Genomic DNA, 17,010 nt, shown 5'->3' on the forward strand with positions numbered 1-17,010 from the left:
TGAATTGGAAACCTCTAGAGCTTTTTTCTCTAGATGATTTCTTCAGCATTGCTGACAGAAGTACTGTAATCCCATCTATTTTAAATGTGATTCTTGAAATTATTTTGCTTCCCTTCTTATAAAACTGAAAAGATTTTAAAGGAAAGTTTCAAATGTTCGAGTCTGTTAAAATCTTCCCAGGGAAGTAAGTACTGATGCCTTCTTTTCATGTTAATAAATGTTTCTGTAGGAAATCTATTATCTAGTTAGTTGTGCCCAAAGTTGAGATTGTTCTTGCTTTTCTTTTCTTTTTTAAAGATTGGCACCTGAGCTAACATTTGTTGCCAATCTTTTTTTTCCTTCTTCTCCCCAAAGTCCCCCTAGTACATAGTTGTAGGGCCTTCTGGTTGTGCTGTGTGGGACGCCACCTCAGCATGGCCTGATGAGCATGGCCAGGTCCGCACCCAGGATCCAAACCAGTGAAACTCTGGGCCACTGAAGTGGAGAGCACAGACTTAACCACTCGGCCACAGGGCTGGTCCCCTTTTCTTTTTTTTTTTTAAATCATCAATTAAAAAAACAAAGATTGCTTGCTTGCTAATTTACCTTCCACTGTTACCGTTTGCTCTTGCCAGTAGAGGCTTCTCTTTTTACTGAGGTTTCCTCTAGAATGGAATGTAATTTCATAGTACCTTTCTTGTTAGCAAAAACAAAACAGAACGGAGCCCCTGAAAGATGGCAGTCAAGTCACCTTCTCATTAACTCACATTCCCTTTTTTCCCCTTCAGCCTAGTACAGGAAGATACTTAAATGTTAGTGGTTGTTCTTGTGGTACACAAAGGGCTAAAAAAGATATTTTTTAATTTCACAGGAACTTTCTGATGATTGATTTTATGGTAGGACTGGGCTTGTTACATTGTGTGTAGGGAGGAAGGATGGGTTTGTGAGGTTTAACCATGAGTTAACCGCAAATCAGTAGTCCTGTTTCTAAAAGCTAATTTGTATGTATATGTAAATTAGCAGAGCATTTTTTTCTTTTAGATCACATAAAGCTTTGTAATACAGATGTAATGTTGTTTGAGATGTACATTGACATAAGAGATGATTATAGGCTATGGAATTTAAAATTTGTTTGCTATTAATCACAGAAAATAATCTGGGCTGGAAGGAAAGTAATTGCTTACATGGATCATCACTAAGAAAACTACTATTAAATATAGTCTTATTTATTTCCTTTACTATCTTTATAAATCTTTTATGTACCAAACTTTGGTTTTGATGGAATCTTTCATATTAGTGTAAAGAAAATCTAAATCTTCCTCACCATTCTTCCTGCAAATATTTATGCAAATTTGATTATGCATGGATAAGAAACAGGGTTAATGTGTGTGTGAATTTTTTTAGTGTTTTCTAACATTCTTAAGTAATTTCTTATGAATCTTGCTTGAGGGAAAAAAAATCCCCTGAAATATAAAATCCCTTATTTTCTCAATAGACGTACTTGAGGGATACAATGGAACAATATTTGCATATGGACAGACATCTTCTGGGAAGACACACACAATGGAGGTAACATTTTATAATCTGTACTTGGAGGTGATTTGGAGTACAGACAGTACATTCATTCATTATTTGTGAAATTATTTTACCATGCTTAAGAACATCTTTGTTTATTCTTTGTTTCTCTTATACGACTAATATACAGGTAACGTTGGAATCTTAATTAGTTCTTGAATTTGAATAGTGAAATTATATCTAGCTTTGTTTTATCAGTTAGCATAACCACAAAATTATGAATATTTTAGAATTAAATAGGAATTTTCTGTCACTTTATAATGATAAATTTTGAAATTTTGATTGTTTATATTTTCACTTCTATTCAGAGCAGTTAAAATTTTCTCCTCCTTTCCCTGAAACTCCCCCCACCCCCACCTTACCTGCCACTCTTCTCTGGTAAGACTGTCTGCCCAATTATCGGTGCCACTGTTAATAATAGATGTTGACCTGATCAAGCTTTGCTTCTGGAAAACAGCCTCTGATCGTCTGCCACTGCTACAGAGCATCTGCTTTTACCGTTTATCTGAGCGTACTATCTAAAGTAATGCTATTTTAGTGTAACTCACGTTACTCATGTTCATAAAGTCGTAGAGAAAGGACATTCCTACCATTTCTGTGAATTTGACTTCAAGTAGAAGGAATAATTCAGGTGTATATGGAAGGAAGCCAAAGCATTTTCCTAGAATGTTTCATTTACAAGCGTGAATAATCTAAATCTAATGATTAAATAAAAAGCTAAGATCAGTTCGTAACCCATGTGGTGGACATAGACTATTTATGTGTAACTTAACAAAATATGTAATAGTTGAATTGGGTTTTCTAGATATTTGTAGAGCCATTTTCTCCCCAAAATGGCAGTAATTAGAATTCCCATCTTCTATTGATTGTAAATTGTAGATTAAAAGTTTTGAATTTTAATTCGTACTTTCTAGTTTGTTTAAGAAGTCTAATTTTGTTTTCTCTTTAGGGTAAACTTCATGATCCAGAAGGCATGGGTATTATTCCAAGAATTGTGCAAGATATTTTTAATTATATTTACTCCATGGATGAAAATTTGGAATTTCATATTAAGGTAAAATCTTTGGGGAAAGATTATATTTGTTTTGTTCCAAAAAATAATAAATGTTAAGTTCCTTTTAAAAAATATTTTTAAATATTTTCAAAATTATTTTATGGACAAATATAGTGAAAAGATCATTAGAGTTAGTAAACATGGATTCTTCATCTGCCGTTAGTTGACCTTAAATGTAAAATAAAGGAGTTTGTTTTAGTGTGGAACTCAAAGGTTCTTGCTACTTTAATTAATTCATTTTAGGTGAATATATTTGTAGTGAAAATTGCTTTTTAGTTGTGTAAGCTAATTTAGGACTTCCCATTAGAATATGAGCTATGGCTGTGTTGTTGGTAACTCTGACCCCCTGGCAGTTGGACCCCAATAAATATTTACTGAATAAGTGAATAAATTATTTTATAATTTTAATTGGTTGAGCTTTTTTCCTTTTGTTTCTTTGTCTTTTAGGTTTCGTATTTTGAAATTTATTTGGATAAGATAAGGGACCTCTTAGATGGTAAGTTAAATTCTTGCTCTTTGATTGTTTTAGAATATCACATTACTTTTTTTAGTAGTGGATGTGAGACCATTTCTTGGTAAACTATATGAAATTGACTTGAATTATAGGAAACAGACATTTAAAATTTTTTCTTTTAAAGTTTTAGTTGAATGCCTTTTGACATATAGAATAATTATTATTTAAAGCACATATTTATGAGTCCTCTTAAATAGTAATTTAGAGCATTGGACTGGAATTAGAGAGCTTGACTCCTGAGTTCTAGTCTTCTCTCAGCTGTCAATTAGATATATATTGTCCTTGGGCATTGAACCACTCTGGCTTAATGTTCTTATTTCCAATTGTTGGTGGTAGAAGTTGGACTGGACCTAAAATTCTATATTGCTTCATTGTTTTGTCTTTAAATCTCCTACTGTTTTTACAGGGTCTTACTTTAATAGTGATGTTTTCATATTTTTAAAGTTTGCCTGTTATTAGGCTGCTCAGGAAAGGAAACAATCAATTGAATTAGCTATTTCACAGCCAGTGTTAGAGTTTAGGAAAATAATACTAATTTATTTATTTTTCTTTTTCAGTTTCAAAGACCAACCTTTCAGTTCATGAAGATAAAAATCGAGTTCCCTATGTAAAGGTACTTAAAATGTAGAATGATTGTTTAGAAAAGCCCTCTAGTAAAATTTTTTAATAAAATATCCATACTTAAAAAAATTATTTCACAGGGGTGCACAGAGCGTTTTGTATGTAGTCCAGATGAAGTTATGGATACCATAGATGAAGGAAAATCTAACAGACACGTAGCAGTTACAAGTAAGTAGAATATTTTTTAACGCTAGTTTAAGTTACAAAACTGCCTTAAAATATCTTTATCAAGTTGATTAATTCTAAGACTTTCCTTTGTAAAATAATGCTTTAGAGATTATTAGTAAGGCAAAAAAATCTGGCAACTGTTATTGAATTCTCTACCTTTTCAAGTCCTGTTTAAATCACTTTTTCCTGTTTGTTCACCTAACGTTCCTCAAATTACACCTTCTCCTCTATCTCCCTGAAGCAGGAGCCTTATTTCCAGCTGTAATGATCTTGCCTAAACCATGCAGTAATTTTGAAGTAATCTTCCTGCTTAAAGTCATCCCCCATCACATATATTTAAAATGAACTTTCATGACTTCCCTGTTCTTATGCAGTAAAGGTGAAACCACATACTGTGGCACATGTGGCCCTCACTTATATGTCTCTGCACATGCGGGGTGTTAGCTTTTGCAGCACGTACTTTGTTATCTCGGCACCACCATCTGCTTTTACCTACCCAGTATTCCAGGCATTCTGAATGACTGTTTTTCTGAACATTCCAGTCTTCATTTACTAGTTCATTGTGATCCTCTCTCTGGAAGGACATTAACTAATGACTTCCACCATTATTTCCAACCACTTGTCCATCTTTTAGTCTCAGCACATATATTTTCTGATTATCTTAGACGAATTAACCTCTCAGTGAAAATACAAACATATGTCGTATGCCACCCCAGGAAGATACAAGTATCTGGCTTAGAATACCTAAGAGAGGAAATTCACTGTAATGGTTAAAAGATCAGAAAATAAGCCAGATTTCGAAGTCCACCCTCTCGATTTACCAGTTGTCTGACTTGAGCAAATTATTTAACTTCTCTTTGCCTCAGTTCTCCCCATTTATAAAGTGGACGTAATCATAGCAGGTATTTTTGTTAGAATTTAATGAGTTAATGTATGTTAAAGTGTATAAGTTTTGTTCTTGTTAAAAATAGCCATCGTCCATAATTGAGTTGAAAGTAGGGGCAGTGTCGTGTGTGTGTGTGTTAGCACATAGCAAAGTTCTCTTGTGCATAGTATAACAAATATTTGTTAAATAAATGAAGGAATACTGGAAAGAAAAAGTACTTGGAAAAATCAATTTTTTGTTCTTAAGCACTTTTTCTTTTTACTTTGTGTATGTTAATTCCAAGAAATAAAATTAAATTTTTATGTTGTTTTGGGTGAGTGTAAAACTTAGTTCATATGAGGATGTGAGGAATTCAAAGATGATCTCTATAAAGAAAAGGAATATTGCTGTTTATAAGTTAAGAAAAATTAATTGCTTAAAACTGAAACACTAACTTAAAAGAGTTCTATGATTTTTATTTTTAAACATTCTGCATCACCCAGCTGGGCAGCTGAGAACATTCCCTTGGAATGCATCCCCAGCACTATCAGAGGAGTGCGTAGAGAGCCGTGGTTCAGTGTGTGATGCCTTTTTATGTCCTAAAAGAAAGAAATGCATTTCTCTTTTCAAAAGAAAAAAAAGAAAGAAATCATTAGTAAGAGCCATGTTTGCTTATAGTTGTTTGTGTAATTTCATTGCAGATATGAATGAACATAGCTCTAGGAGTCACAGTATATTTCTTATTAATGTAAAACAAGAGAACACACAAACGGAACAGAAGCTGAGTGGAAAACTTTATCTGGTTGATTTAGCTGGTAGTGAAAAGGTAAAATGTTTATATTCTGATAGATATTTAAGCATTTTTATAAACTCTAGCTTGAGTTTGGACTTACACATTAGTCATTGATACATCCTGAAGACTTTTATGAAATTGGATTTGGTAATATTTTTGAGAATTAACGAGCAGTGTTGTCAGTGCTTTATGATTATTTAAACTGAGTAATCAGTTCCGAATTATTGTTATTTGGGACATAGTTGGGCCAATTCAACTAACAGGGATTACCTTTGATTTAAGATGTATGTTTTTATTGAGAACTTGTTTGGCATGTGTCATTATGAATTTTACTAGGTCTCCTTGTCGTAATTTTTGGTATATGTTTTATCCATATTGGCAATAGGTTCCCTATGAAAACTTTCTAGTTTGGTTGTATTTCTTTCCTTTGGATGATTATTTCATTATTACAGTCCTTTACAATCTGATTCTCTTTATCTCAAAATCAAAATAAGTTCAAATGTTTTAATATTGAACCTCTGTGACTATTTGTGCTGTTCTGCTAATTTTGTTTCTTATTAGAATGACACACCTATTCCCTTCAACTCAAAAGTCTTAGATGCGTCCTTCAAAGCCTCTCTCTAATTTTGTGAATTCTGAGAAGCTCTTTAGCCAACTTTGCTACCATGTTGCTATCCTATCTTTAACGTATGTATTTTACATTTTTTAAAAAGAAGCAAGTTTGCTTAAATATTTAAATTCCATCTTTGTTTTCCAAAAGTTACATCATCAACATTATGCTTTAGCAAATTTTGAAAGGTTCCTTTTTTCTAATGTAGTAAAGAAGACTAACAAATTAGTAAAGTACAAATGTAAACGTGGCAAAGAAAATCATCTTCAACTTGTAATTTTGTTTCATTCTTTTGAAATCGTATGTATAGGTGAGTAAAACTGGAGCTGAAGGTGCTGTGCTGGATGAAGCTAAGAACATCAACAAGTCGCTTTCTGCTCTTGGAAATGTCATTTCTGCTTTGGCTGAGGGTAGTGTGAGTATATATGTCTTGTCCTTTCCTGTTGTTATCTTGTGGGGAATTACTTAAATACAGATGTGTGGATATGTATGCATGGATGTGTGAGAGAGTGAGTGAGGGAGAGAGATTGACTACATTTAAATCAGTATGTGTGAATTAGTTGTCTTTTAGAAAATTTATAGTGTTAGTGTATATGTTGTAGTTCCCATTTTAATATAAGTAGTTAAAGTAACTGAAATCACTTTGTAATTTATTTAAAGTAGTATATATAATATGCTTTATTATTTAGAAATCCATTGGTCTTCTGTGCTTTTCTGTTTGTTTTTGTATGTAGACGTATGTTCCCTATCGAGATAGTAAAATGACAAGAATCCTTCAAGATTCATTAGGTGGGAACTGTAGAACCACTATTGTAATTTGCTGCTCCCCATCATCGTACAATGAATCTGAAACAAAATCTACGCTCCTGTTTGGTCAAAGGTTTGTTTTTAAAAAAATGCGAAGTCTAAAACAGGCCTTTTGTTTATTAAGTTTAGGAAAATATCAGTTAGATATTATTCAAATTAGTGCATATTGTTAGTGCACTAATACAGCTTTTTAATTGAGAGATAAAGCAAGGTCCATTTTTTAGGCTGCTTGGGTTTGAATTATGTTTATTGCACGTTAAAGTCAAATGTTAACTTTAGTCACATTTATATGAGAAGCTTTAATTCAGCATTAAAGAAAAGAAACATTTGAATGAGATAATAAAGTCCTGACAAATAGAATCCTATGTTAAGCCTGGTGACATTTGTGACAGCTTCAAATAGTGAGATAACCATATATGAGATGGTTAGCCTAGGAAAATCAATAACGATAACTTTTAGACCTTCAACAATAATTTTTTTTCTTAGTTTGGCCTTCCAAATGAATTGGAAAAATATAGGCCCCTGTTTTTTACCTCATCAGGTTGTTGATTTTTTTTTAAGCTATTCACAGATGTAGGGGCTGACCCAAACCTATTTGGGTTGTGAATAAGCACTAAGCCAGTTATAACTTAGTATTTAGTCAGATAACTGGACAGGAATAAATTACGTAACCATATAAACATAGATTACATAGGGATATAAATACCAGTTGAAAATCATTTCAGTCACATTCTTTTTTCCTCCAATTACTTACTTCTCTTAGGGCCAAAACAATTAAGAACACAGTTTGTGTCAATGTAGAGTTGACTGCAGAACAGTGGAAAAAGAAGTATGAAAGAGAAAAAGAAAAAAATAAGACCTTGCGGAATACCATTCAGTGGCTTGAAAATGAACTCAACAGATGGCGTAATGGTAATAACTTGAGTTTGTCATTTTCAGATTGTTGAATACAGATTTAGAGCTGTTTTATAAATTTGACATTCTCATGTGAGTATAAATAAGAAAAATAGATCATATTCATTTTCACTTTTTAGGCATTAGGGATTGTCAAATAAAAATGAATGAAATGTTTTACTTGAAGTTTTGATTTTACCTGAAATATTAAATAGGCACAAAGGCCAACTGGGAAGCCATAGCAGTCACAAGATGGCAAGGTGCCTAGATTAGAGTGGAAGCAATAGAAATTACAAGATTGGTGATTGAACTTAGAAGATGGGGTAGAGTCAGAGGTAATTCTAGCTTTTCAAATCTCAGGGACTGAGCTGATGAGTTGGTAAGAGTTGCTGAAATTGAATCAAAGTTAGAGTAGTTTTACAGGTGAGTTTTTATTAACCATTCTATTGTCTTATTTTAGGAGAGACAGTGCCTATTGATGAACAGTTTGACAAAGAGAAAGCCAACTTGGAAGCTTTCACAGTGGATAAGGATATTACTATTACCAATGATAAACCTGCAGCCACGATTGGAGTTACTGGAAACTTTACTGATGCTGAAAGAAGAAAGTGTGAAGAAGAAATTGCTAAATTGTACAAACAACTTGATGACAAGGTTGGTATTGTTCATGTTCTATTTTGTTTTAGAATATTTTTGACATGGGTATTTTTATTTACTAATTTCCATATTATGAGTTCTTGTGACCTATATACAGCTCCCTTGATATCTCTTAACCTATTGAAAATCATTACTTCCTTGATTTCTCTTTACCTTTTGAAAATCATTGTATTAGCAGAACATGTAGAATTAGAATTTTCATCTCTGTAGAAACTATGTAGGAGGCATATCCCTCTGCCCCCCTTTTTTTCCGTCTTAAAGAACTTCCTAAAGGACATTTGGTATTGGGTCTTCAGAAAGCCTTAATGAACTGGCCTCTTAGAATCAGGGATATGAGAACTCTAATAAAAGATAAGGCAAGAGATTAGATCGAGGGAACAGAATAGAGTGGAAATAGTATCTTCTGCTTTGATTATGTCAGTCTGTAGTGTGAAAAATGACAAATTATGAACTAAATAGAGAGGAAGGGAAAAAAGAGCAGGACGGGCCTGGTGGCAAAGTGGTTACGTTTGCGTGCTCCACTTCAGCGCCTTGGGGTTCGCAGGTTCAGATCCTGGGCACAGAGCTAGCACTGCTCATCAGGCCACGCTGTGGCGGCATCTCATAAGATAGAGGAAGATTGGCACACATGTTAGCTCAGCAACAATCTTCCTCAGGAAAAAAAAAAAAGACTGGAAGAAAATAGTTCTGGTTTTGTTTTTGTCCTTTGTTTTTAGGTGGTATTTTTTATGTATTTTAAGCAAAGATGGCAGGTTTGACGTGGCTGCATGGCCATTATTTTCAATAATAGCTTTAAACATTATTTCTTAGCATTTAAAATATTTAATGACTAGCTTTCATGAACATAAACTTTGTTTCTTATTGGATGATAAATGTTACAATTGATAATTGAAAGAAATTCCATCTGTTTTCAACATTTTCTTAAGAAACAAGATCATAATAAGCTATGTTGAACTTGGAGAAACAGTTTTGAAATATTGGGGGTGGGTAGTTATCTTAAAATTTGTGTTAGGAAACAGAACCAGGTTGTGAGCTACTTGGTTAACATGTTACTTTAAAATTCTAGGATGAAGAAATTAATCAACAGAGCCAGTTGGTAGAGAAACTGAAGACACAAATGTTGGATCAGGAAGAGGTAAATTGAATACCTTTCATATTCCTTCCGGAAAAGCTTTATAGTTTGTCATTAGCATTTAAACATAAAAGATGAAGGAATCCACATAGCTCAGAATATACTAGAGTACTTTTTAAAAATTTTTGAATATGTCCATGCTTTACTATGGATGTCTTGTGACACTGATATATGCATTGAAGGAAAGATTGACTTCCTCTTAAGATTTTGGGTTTTTTAAAGTTTGAATTCTGTCTAACTAGAGTGGAGGGGATCACTTTTTAGTATTTATTCCTTAACACACATCTGTTGGACTTTTTAACACTGTCTTCTACTTCCCCTGCTTGAAGTACAGTGCTATTTTATCTCCTTATTCTCCTTAAAACATTTTTTATTGGCCCTTGGGAAAGACTTATACTGAGCTGGAGTAACCTTAGACTCCCCCTCCCTTAATGAGAAGTATTTCCACATGGAAATGAGGGAAAGGACATAAAAAGCACATGTTTTATTCTCCTTCATTTACTTAAACACACTAAAGGGTCTGAAGGGATTATTAAAGAGAAAATATTGGTTTCTGAATTGCATGACTTTATCTTTAATAATTGTATAATTTTGAGTATGGCTAACTGTGGGAATGAGAATGTCAGTGAATAGAATCATTTTTTACTCCTTCACCATTTCTACCCTCTTGTAACCTGTTGTTCATTTCTGCCATCTTTACATTCATCTTAGTTCTTCCAAGTTTCTCCTCTCTAGTTTGTCACCTAGTTTGGTCCTTCATTTTATCTCACCTGGTAGAGCAGGGGGATGATTCAAAAATGGTCTTTCCTTTAAGGTTTGTTTTGGGGATGGGCCAAAGACTGTATAGCTTCAATAAGAAAGAGTTATCCAGGGGCTGGCCTGGTGACGTAGTGGTTAAGCTTGTGCACTCCACTTCAGCCCAGGGTTGTCAGATTCCGATCCCAGGCCCGGACGTAGTACCACTCGTCAAGCCTTGCTGTGGCAACATTCCACATAAAATAGAGGAAGATTGGCACAGATGTTAGCTCAGCAACAATCTTCCTCACAAAGAAAACAAAAAAGAGAGATCTATCATCAGTCAAATTAGTCCTGGTCATATCATCTTTATCCTTATTCCAACTATAACATTGTTTCTCAAAGGGTACTAGTAGCGTTTGCATAATTCTTCATTATATTGTTCTGTCCTGTGCTTGGAGGACATTTAGCATCCCTGGCCCCTACTTCTAAGTGCCATTAATGTTCTGCCCGATTATTAATACTCGCACATCTTTTCAGATGCCCCAACTTAAGAGTTACTGTCCCTGAATGATTGCAGTATCCTCCTAACTAGTCTCTTGGCTTCTCTAGCTAAAATTTTATATGCTGATACCAAGTTTTCCTGAGCATAGCTCAAATGCCATCCCATCCTGACCAAAGAAAATCTTAACGTTTTTGTGTAGGGTGGGGGGGGTGAGGCAGATTCCCCCTGAGCTAACATCTGTTCCAGTCTTCCTCTTTTTGTATGTGAGCCACTGCCACAGCTTGACCACTGATGAGTGGTATAGTTCTGTGCCTGGGAACTGAACCCAGGCTACCAAAGCAGAGCATGCCGAACTTAACCACTAGGCCAAGAAAATCTAAACTTTTAAGCATATCTTCTAAACATGTACTAATTTCTTTTTCTATGCACACTGTTTATGAACCTAGAATGCCTTTTTCTTTCTGTTAACATTAATTTGCAGATGACTAAAATCTATCTATCCTAGCCACCTTCTCCATAAATACCCTACAAAAGTATCCCCCTATACTACCAAACACTTTGTCTATGTCCTGTCCCTCCTTTATGGCTCTTATATTCATTCCATCTTGTAATTTGTTTATGTACCTGTCTGTCTTCTGTTCGATTCCTCAAAGGCAAAGGCGTTACTTGATTTCCTTTGTCTCCCGCAGTGCCTGTACATAGTAGGCATTCAGTGAATCTGTTGAATTAATGTTAACCACACTTACTGGCGTCCGCATTTAATTCCCTTTGTGTTTAGCAAATGGTAAAGCAATTAGACTTTTTGAAACCTGTATACTTTTGGCAAAAATGGGTGTTTTACTCTTTTCGTGTAGCTTCTGGCATCTACTAGAAGGGATCAAGATAATATGCAAGCTGAGCTGAATCGCCTGCAGGCAGAAAATGATGCCTCCAAAGAAGAAGTGAAAGAAGTTTTACAAGCCTTAGAGGAACTTGCTGTCAATTATGATCAGAAGTCTCAGGAAGTTGAAGACAAAACTAAGGAATATGAATTGCTTAGTGATGAACTGAATCAAAAATCAGTAGGATATAGTTTTGTTTTCCTTCTTAAGGCTTTAGTACAAGCATTCATCATTGAAAAATTACTGAAGTATACAGAAAGTAGATAAAACATGCCAACCATCTAGAAAACTGTCAGTTTTATTCTAACATTAATTTGTTCAGATTCAGTTTCCAAAAATAACCCATACTCTGGTAATAAGCAAAAATCACATCTGATTAATTTGGAAGTTACCCATTTCTAGACAGAAAGTATTACCCAATCTCAAAGATTAGGGAAATAATAAAAACTACCCGCTCTTAATAGAGTACGATACGGCTACTTAACATAGTCTGTCAAGTCTAAAATACTTTTTAAAGTTTGAGCTGGGAGCTATCCCAGAACTCAGTAGAAGTTTGAGAAAATGAAAGCAGAAAATAATGGTTTTGCGACTTCTAGATGAAAACTTGAAATACCTGTCAATATTTAATTTGTTCATTTAATAGATTTAACTGTACCTTTTGTTTTTGGTTCTATTAGGCAACTTTAGCAAGTATAGATGCTGAGCTTCAGAAACTTAAGGAAATGACCAACCACCAGAAAAAACGAGCAGCAGAGATGATGGCATCTTTACTAAAAGACCTTGCAGAAATAGGAATTGCTGTAGGAAATAATGATGTAAAGGTAAATATAATACCCCAAATATTATGACGTGTACATAACTCATACTTTTGTTTACTGTTTATTTTTTACAAAGTCCTTTTCATACCCATTATCTCATCATCACAATAATCATGTGTAGTAGATAGTATTAACTTCATTTTAACTAGATGAGAGAAAGAGGAGAATAAGGGGTACTCAATAGACATAGTAAGTAGCATTTATTTGGACCCCATGTTTCGTTCTTTACTGCGTAAAGATTTTACAGTTAGAAACTATGTTAATAAATTTCCATACATAAAAGTATGTAATTGAAACAACAGTGAAGATTAGTTCTGTGGGTAAACTCATAAATGAATTGGCCTGTAGTTGCTTTAAATGTTTAAAAAGACAAAAGATGAGTGCTGCTAATTAATTCTTTTTTAAAATTTTATTATGAAAAAATTCAAATATATGGCATTAGAGGGAATAGTATCATGACACCTCAGAGGAAGCAGTTATCAAAATTTTGCCACCCTTATTTTATCTGTGATTTTTTTCTAATAATCTTTTCCGGGATACTAATACTGGTTATAGGCAGTATTAGGCACTAGTATCAGCCCCTAGGCACATGGTAAAAAATTTTAAGGACCTGGTAGATTTTAAAACTTACACCAACAAAGCAAGCTAACACTCTCAACTGCAAAAACATGCACGTAACATGAAAGATTTGTATGTTGCAGTAGGTATTTGGACCTTACCTTTTTGATTAAAGCCTAATTATAGTAACAAAGAGAACAAACTTATACTTGGGTTTATAGTGAGAGCCTCCTAAGAAGCCCGGTTTATCAGGAACTAGAAATGAAATAAAAATTTTCAATATGGAGTGCACATTCCTTCTGTCAGTTGTTATTCAGAGCTGCTGTTTGTTGATGGAGGCAAGGATTCTTGTAACCATTCTCCAAATATTGTCATTTCTTACTGTTGGCTCTTTGTTGAAACAAAGTAAAGCTATTATTGTTAAGTACTGGGTGACCTCTTAACCATCAGTAGGAACAGTCTGCCCTGTCCCTGTTTATGGTGAAGTCATGTGAGATGTTAGAGCCATATAGGAATTTTCTGGGTGGAAAAGTAGATTTACTTCGTATCACTGAACACTAGAAAAGTGGTGGTCAAAATTTGCTTTGTAGATTTGCAAGTTCTTTTTAGAAAAATCTTTCCGTTTCATGTTCAAATAATCTTAAGTGAAAACGTGGTGAAGATGGAGAAAATAAAGAGTGCAGAAATGGCTTATGTTTAGTGGCAGAGTAGGTTCCCTGACTCCTAGACTGCTTTTTTCAGTACACCATTATAACATTTTGAAAACAAGTCAGCCTTGCAAATAGTTTCTTTTTTTAAAAAAATAAATCTATGGATTCCTCAATATTTTGGTTGTTTTCACATAATTCTTTTCCTGTTAGATCATCAGTAAGCACTGCTTGAGCTCCACTTAAATTGTTTTGTGTTTTTTCATTACAGTTCATTCTTTGTGTTGTACAGTTCTGTGGATTTGACAAATGCGTAATATAGATCCACCAGTACATAGAGTACTTCCACTGCCCTAATGAAGCCTTTGTGCTTTATCTGTTCATCCCTCTCCCCTGAACCCTTAGCAACCACTGATCATTTACTGTTTCTGCAGTTTTGCCTTTTCCAAAATGTTATAAAGTTGAAATAATATAGTATATAGCCTTTTCAGACTGACTTCTTTCACTTAGCAAATATGCATTTAAGGTTCTTTTAAATCACTGAATAATATTCCATTGGATGGATGTACCACTTTGTTTATCCATTCACCTATTGAAGGATGTCTTGGTTCTTTCTGAGTTTTGACAATTACATACATTCATGTGCAGGCTTTTCTGTGAACATAAATTTTCAATTCAATTGGGTAAAAATATGTAGAAGCATCGTTGTTAGATTCTATGTTAAGACTATATTAACTTTATAAGAAACTGTCTTCCAAAGTGGCTGTAGCATTTTGCATTCCCATCAGCACTGAATGAGAGTTCCTGTTACTTCACATCCTCACCAGTATTTGGTGTCATCAGTTTCCTGGATTGAGCCATTCTAATAGATATGTACAGTGTCTCTTGCAGAGCAGAAGTTTTTAATTTTAACCCAAGTCCAATGTATCCATTTTTTCTTTCATGGAGTGTGTTTTTGGTGTATCTAAAAACTCATCTCCAAAACCAAGGTCATCTAGATTGTCTCCGGTTATCTTCTATGAAGTTTTTAGTTTTCATTTATATTTAGGTCTATGATCCATTTGGAGTTAATTTTTCTGAAAGGTATAAAGTCTCAGGATTCATTGTTCTACATGTGGATGGCCAGTTGTTCCAGCACAATTTGTTTAAAAGACTATTCTTTCTCCATTGAATTGCTTTTGCCACTTTGTCAGAGATAAATTGATTGTATCTGTGTGTTTCTATTTCTGGGCACTCTATTCTGTTCCAGTGACCTTTTTGTCTTTTCTTCTGCCAATACTATACCATCTTGATTATTGTAGCTTTATAATAAGTTTTGAAGTTGGGTTGTGTCAGTCTGCCAACTTTGCTCTTCTTCAGTACTGTGTTGGCTCTTCAGGGTCTTTTGCCTTCCTGTATAAACTTTAGAATTGTCTATATTCCCAAAATAACTTGCTGGGATTTTGATTGAGATTATATTAAATCTATAGATCAAGTTGGGAAGAACTGACGCGTTACCAATATTGAGTCTTCCTATCCATGAATATGAAATATCTCCATTTATTTAGTTTTTCATGGATTTCTTTCATCAGTGTTTTAATGTTTCTTTATATAAATCTTATACGTATCTCTTACATTTATATCTAAGTACGTTTTTTTCTTTTTGGCATTAATATAATTGTCACTGTCTTTTTAATTTCAAATTCCACTTGTTCGAGCTGATATATAAGAAAGTGGTTGACTTTTGTGTGTTAACCTGGTATCCTGCAGTGTGACTATAATGGATTATTAGTTCCAGGAGTTTTTTTTAACAATCATGTCATCTGCAAACAGTTTTATTTCCTCCTTCTCAAACTCCGCTTAATTTTGACAGTGATTCTTATACTGGAATTTTATAATGAAACCCAAAAGTTAGGAATGTACAGTGATCACAGTTCTCCTTGATGGGCTTCAAAGTCATTCTTTCCCTGACACCTAAAACATCATTATTTGTTTAGTTTTTTTTTTAATATTTTCTTTTTTTTTTTTTAAAGATTTTATTTTTGTCCTTTTTCTCCCCAAAGCCCCCCGGTACATAGTTGTATATTCTTTGTTGGGGGTCCTTCTAGTTGTGGCATGTGGGACGCCACCTCAGCATGGTTTGATGAGCAGCACCATGTCCGCGCCCAGGATTCGAACCAACAAAACACTGGGCCGCCTGCAGCGGAGCGCGCGAACTTAACCACTCGGCCACGGGGCTGGCCCCATGTTTAGTTTTAAACTAGACTTACACATGATTAACAATGAACTTACTGAAGAAGGCCTATGAAAAGGAGATCCTTTTTTTTAGGTTTACGTTCTTTTGCCTTTCCTTGTAGGTGTGTGTTAACTTCTAGAAAGGAAGGAAGGTAAAAATTAAGGTCTATTTTACTTGCCCTTTATTAAAAACAATGTTTAGTAAAAAATTCCAGACTTCCTATGAATATTGAGTATGTATTTAATTTTGTTATAAGATTTTAGAGTCTTAATTGGGTAAACACACACTGAACATTTTTCTCTTGAATTATTACTATGATTTATTACTTTTTTTTTGGTGAGGAAGATGGTCACCAAGCTAACATCTGTGCCAGTCTTCCTCTGTTTTGTGTATGGGATGCTGCCACTGAATGGCTTGATAAGTGGTAGGTAAGTCTGCGCCTAGGATCCAAACCTGCGAACCCCAGGCCACTGAAGTGGGCTGCACGAACTTAACCACTATGCCACCAGGCCAACCCCAATCTTGAATTTTTTTATTTCACTTTTTTTTACAGCAGCCCGAGGGAACTGGCATGATAGATGAAGAGTTCACTGTTGCAAGGCTCTACATTAGCAAAATGAAGTCAGAAGTAAAAACAATGGTAAAACGCTGCAAACAGTTAGAAAGCACACAGACTGAGAGCAACAAAAAGATGGAAGAAAATGAAAAGGAGTTAGCAGCCTGCCAGCTTCGCATCTCTCAAGTATGTGTTGCAGAACAAGGTTTCTTCACTTTTTTGAACAGCTGCATGTAAATTTTATTGTAGTAAGAGTTTTAAGGCAAATGAACTTCCATAGTTTGAGTTAATGACTAACGAGGTTAATTTGATCAGTTTTTCCTAGTCTAGCTGCAGTATAATAACATTAATGATTTAACAGGATTATATTTGCTAACATGTACTTGTTAAGTATAGAAGTTTACTAGAAATATGTGACTGTTGAAG

At 34.3% G+C, this 17,010-nt stretch overlaps 1 protein-coding gene across 2 annotated transcripts in view; it reads left to right on the forward strand.

The window, feature by feature from the left end:
• KIF5B (kinesin family member 5B) overlaps positions 1–17,010 on the forward strand; it is a 43,334-nt gene that overhangs the window by 14,379 nt on the left and 11,945 nt on the right. For both annotated transcript variants that reach the window (XM_070601731.1, XM_070601732.1), the window contains exons 3-16: positions 1,475–1,548; positions 2,504–2,608; positions 3,056–3,104; positions 3,680–3,735; positions 3,824–3,911; positions 5,478–5,602; positions 6,490–6,594; positions 6,914–7,059; positions 7,750–7,898; positions 8,341–8,534; positions 9,604–9,672; positions 11,764–11,970; positions 12,468–12,611; positions 16,582–16,770. In XM_070601731.1, coding sequence (XP_070457832.1) covers positions 1,475–1,548; positions 2,504–2,608; positions 3,056–3,104; positions 3,680–3,735; positions 3,824–3,911; positions 5,478–5,602; positions 6,490–6,594; positions 6,914–7,059; positions 7,750–7,898; positions 8,341–8,534; positions 9,604–9,672; positions 11,764–11,970; positions 12,468–12,611; positions 16,582–16,770 — 1,700 coding nt within the window. The remainder of the gene's footprint in view (positions 1–1,474; positions 1,549–2,503; positions 2,609–3,055; positions 3,105–3,679; positions 3,736–3,823; positions 3,912–5,477; positions 5,603–6,489; positions 6,595–6,913; positions 7,060–7,749; positions 7,899–8,340; positions 8,535–9,603; positions 9,673–11,763; positions 11,971–12,467; positions 12,612–16,581; positions 16,771–17,010) is intronic.

Source organism: Equus przewalskii, chromosome 30, assembly GCF_037783145.1.
Source record: "Equus przewalskii isolate Varuska chromosome 30, EquPr2, whole genome shotgun sequence".
NCBI lineage: Eukaryota > Metazoa > Chordata > Mammalia > Perissodactyla > Equidae > Equus > Equus przewalskii.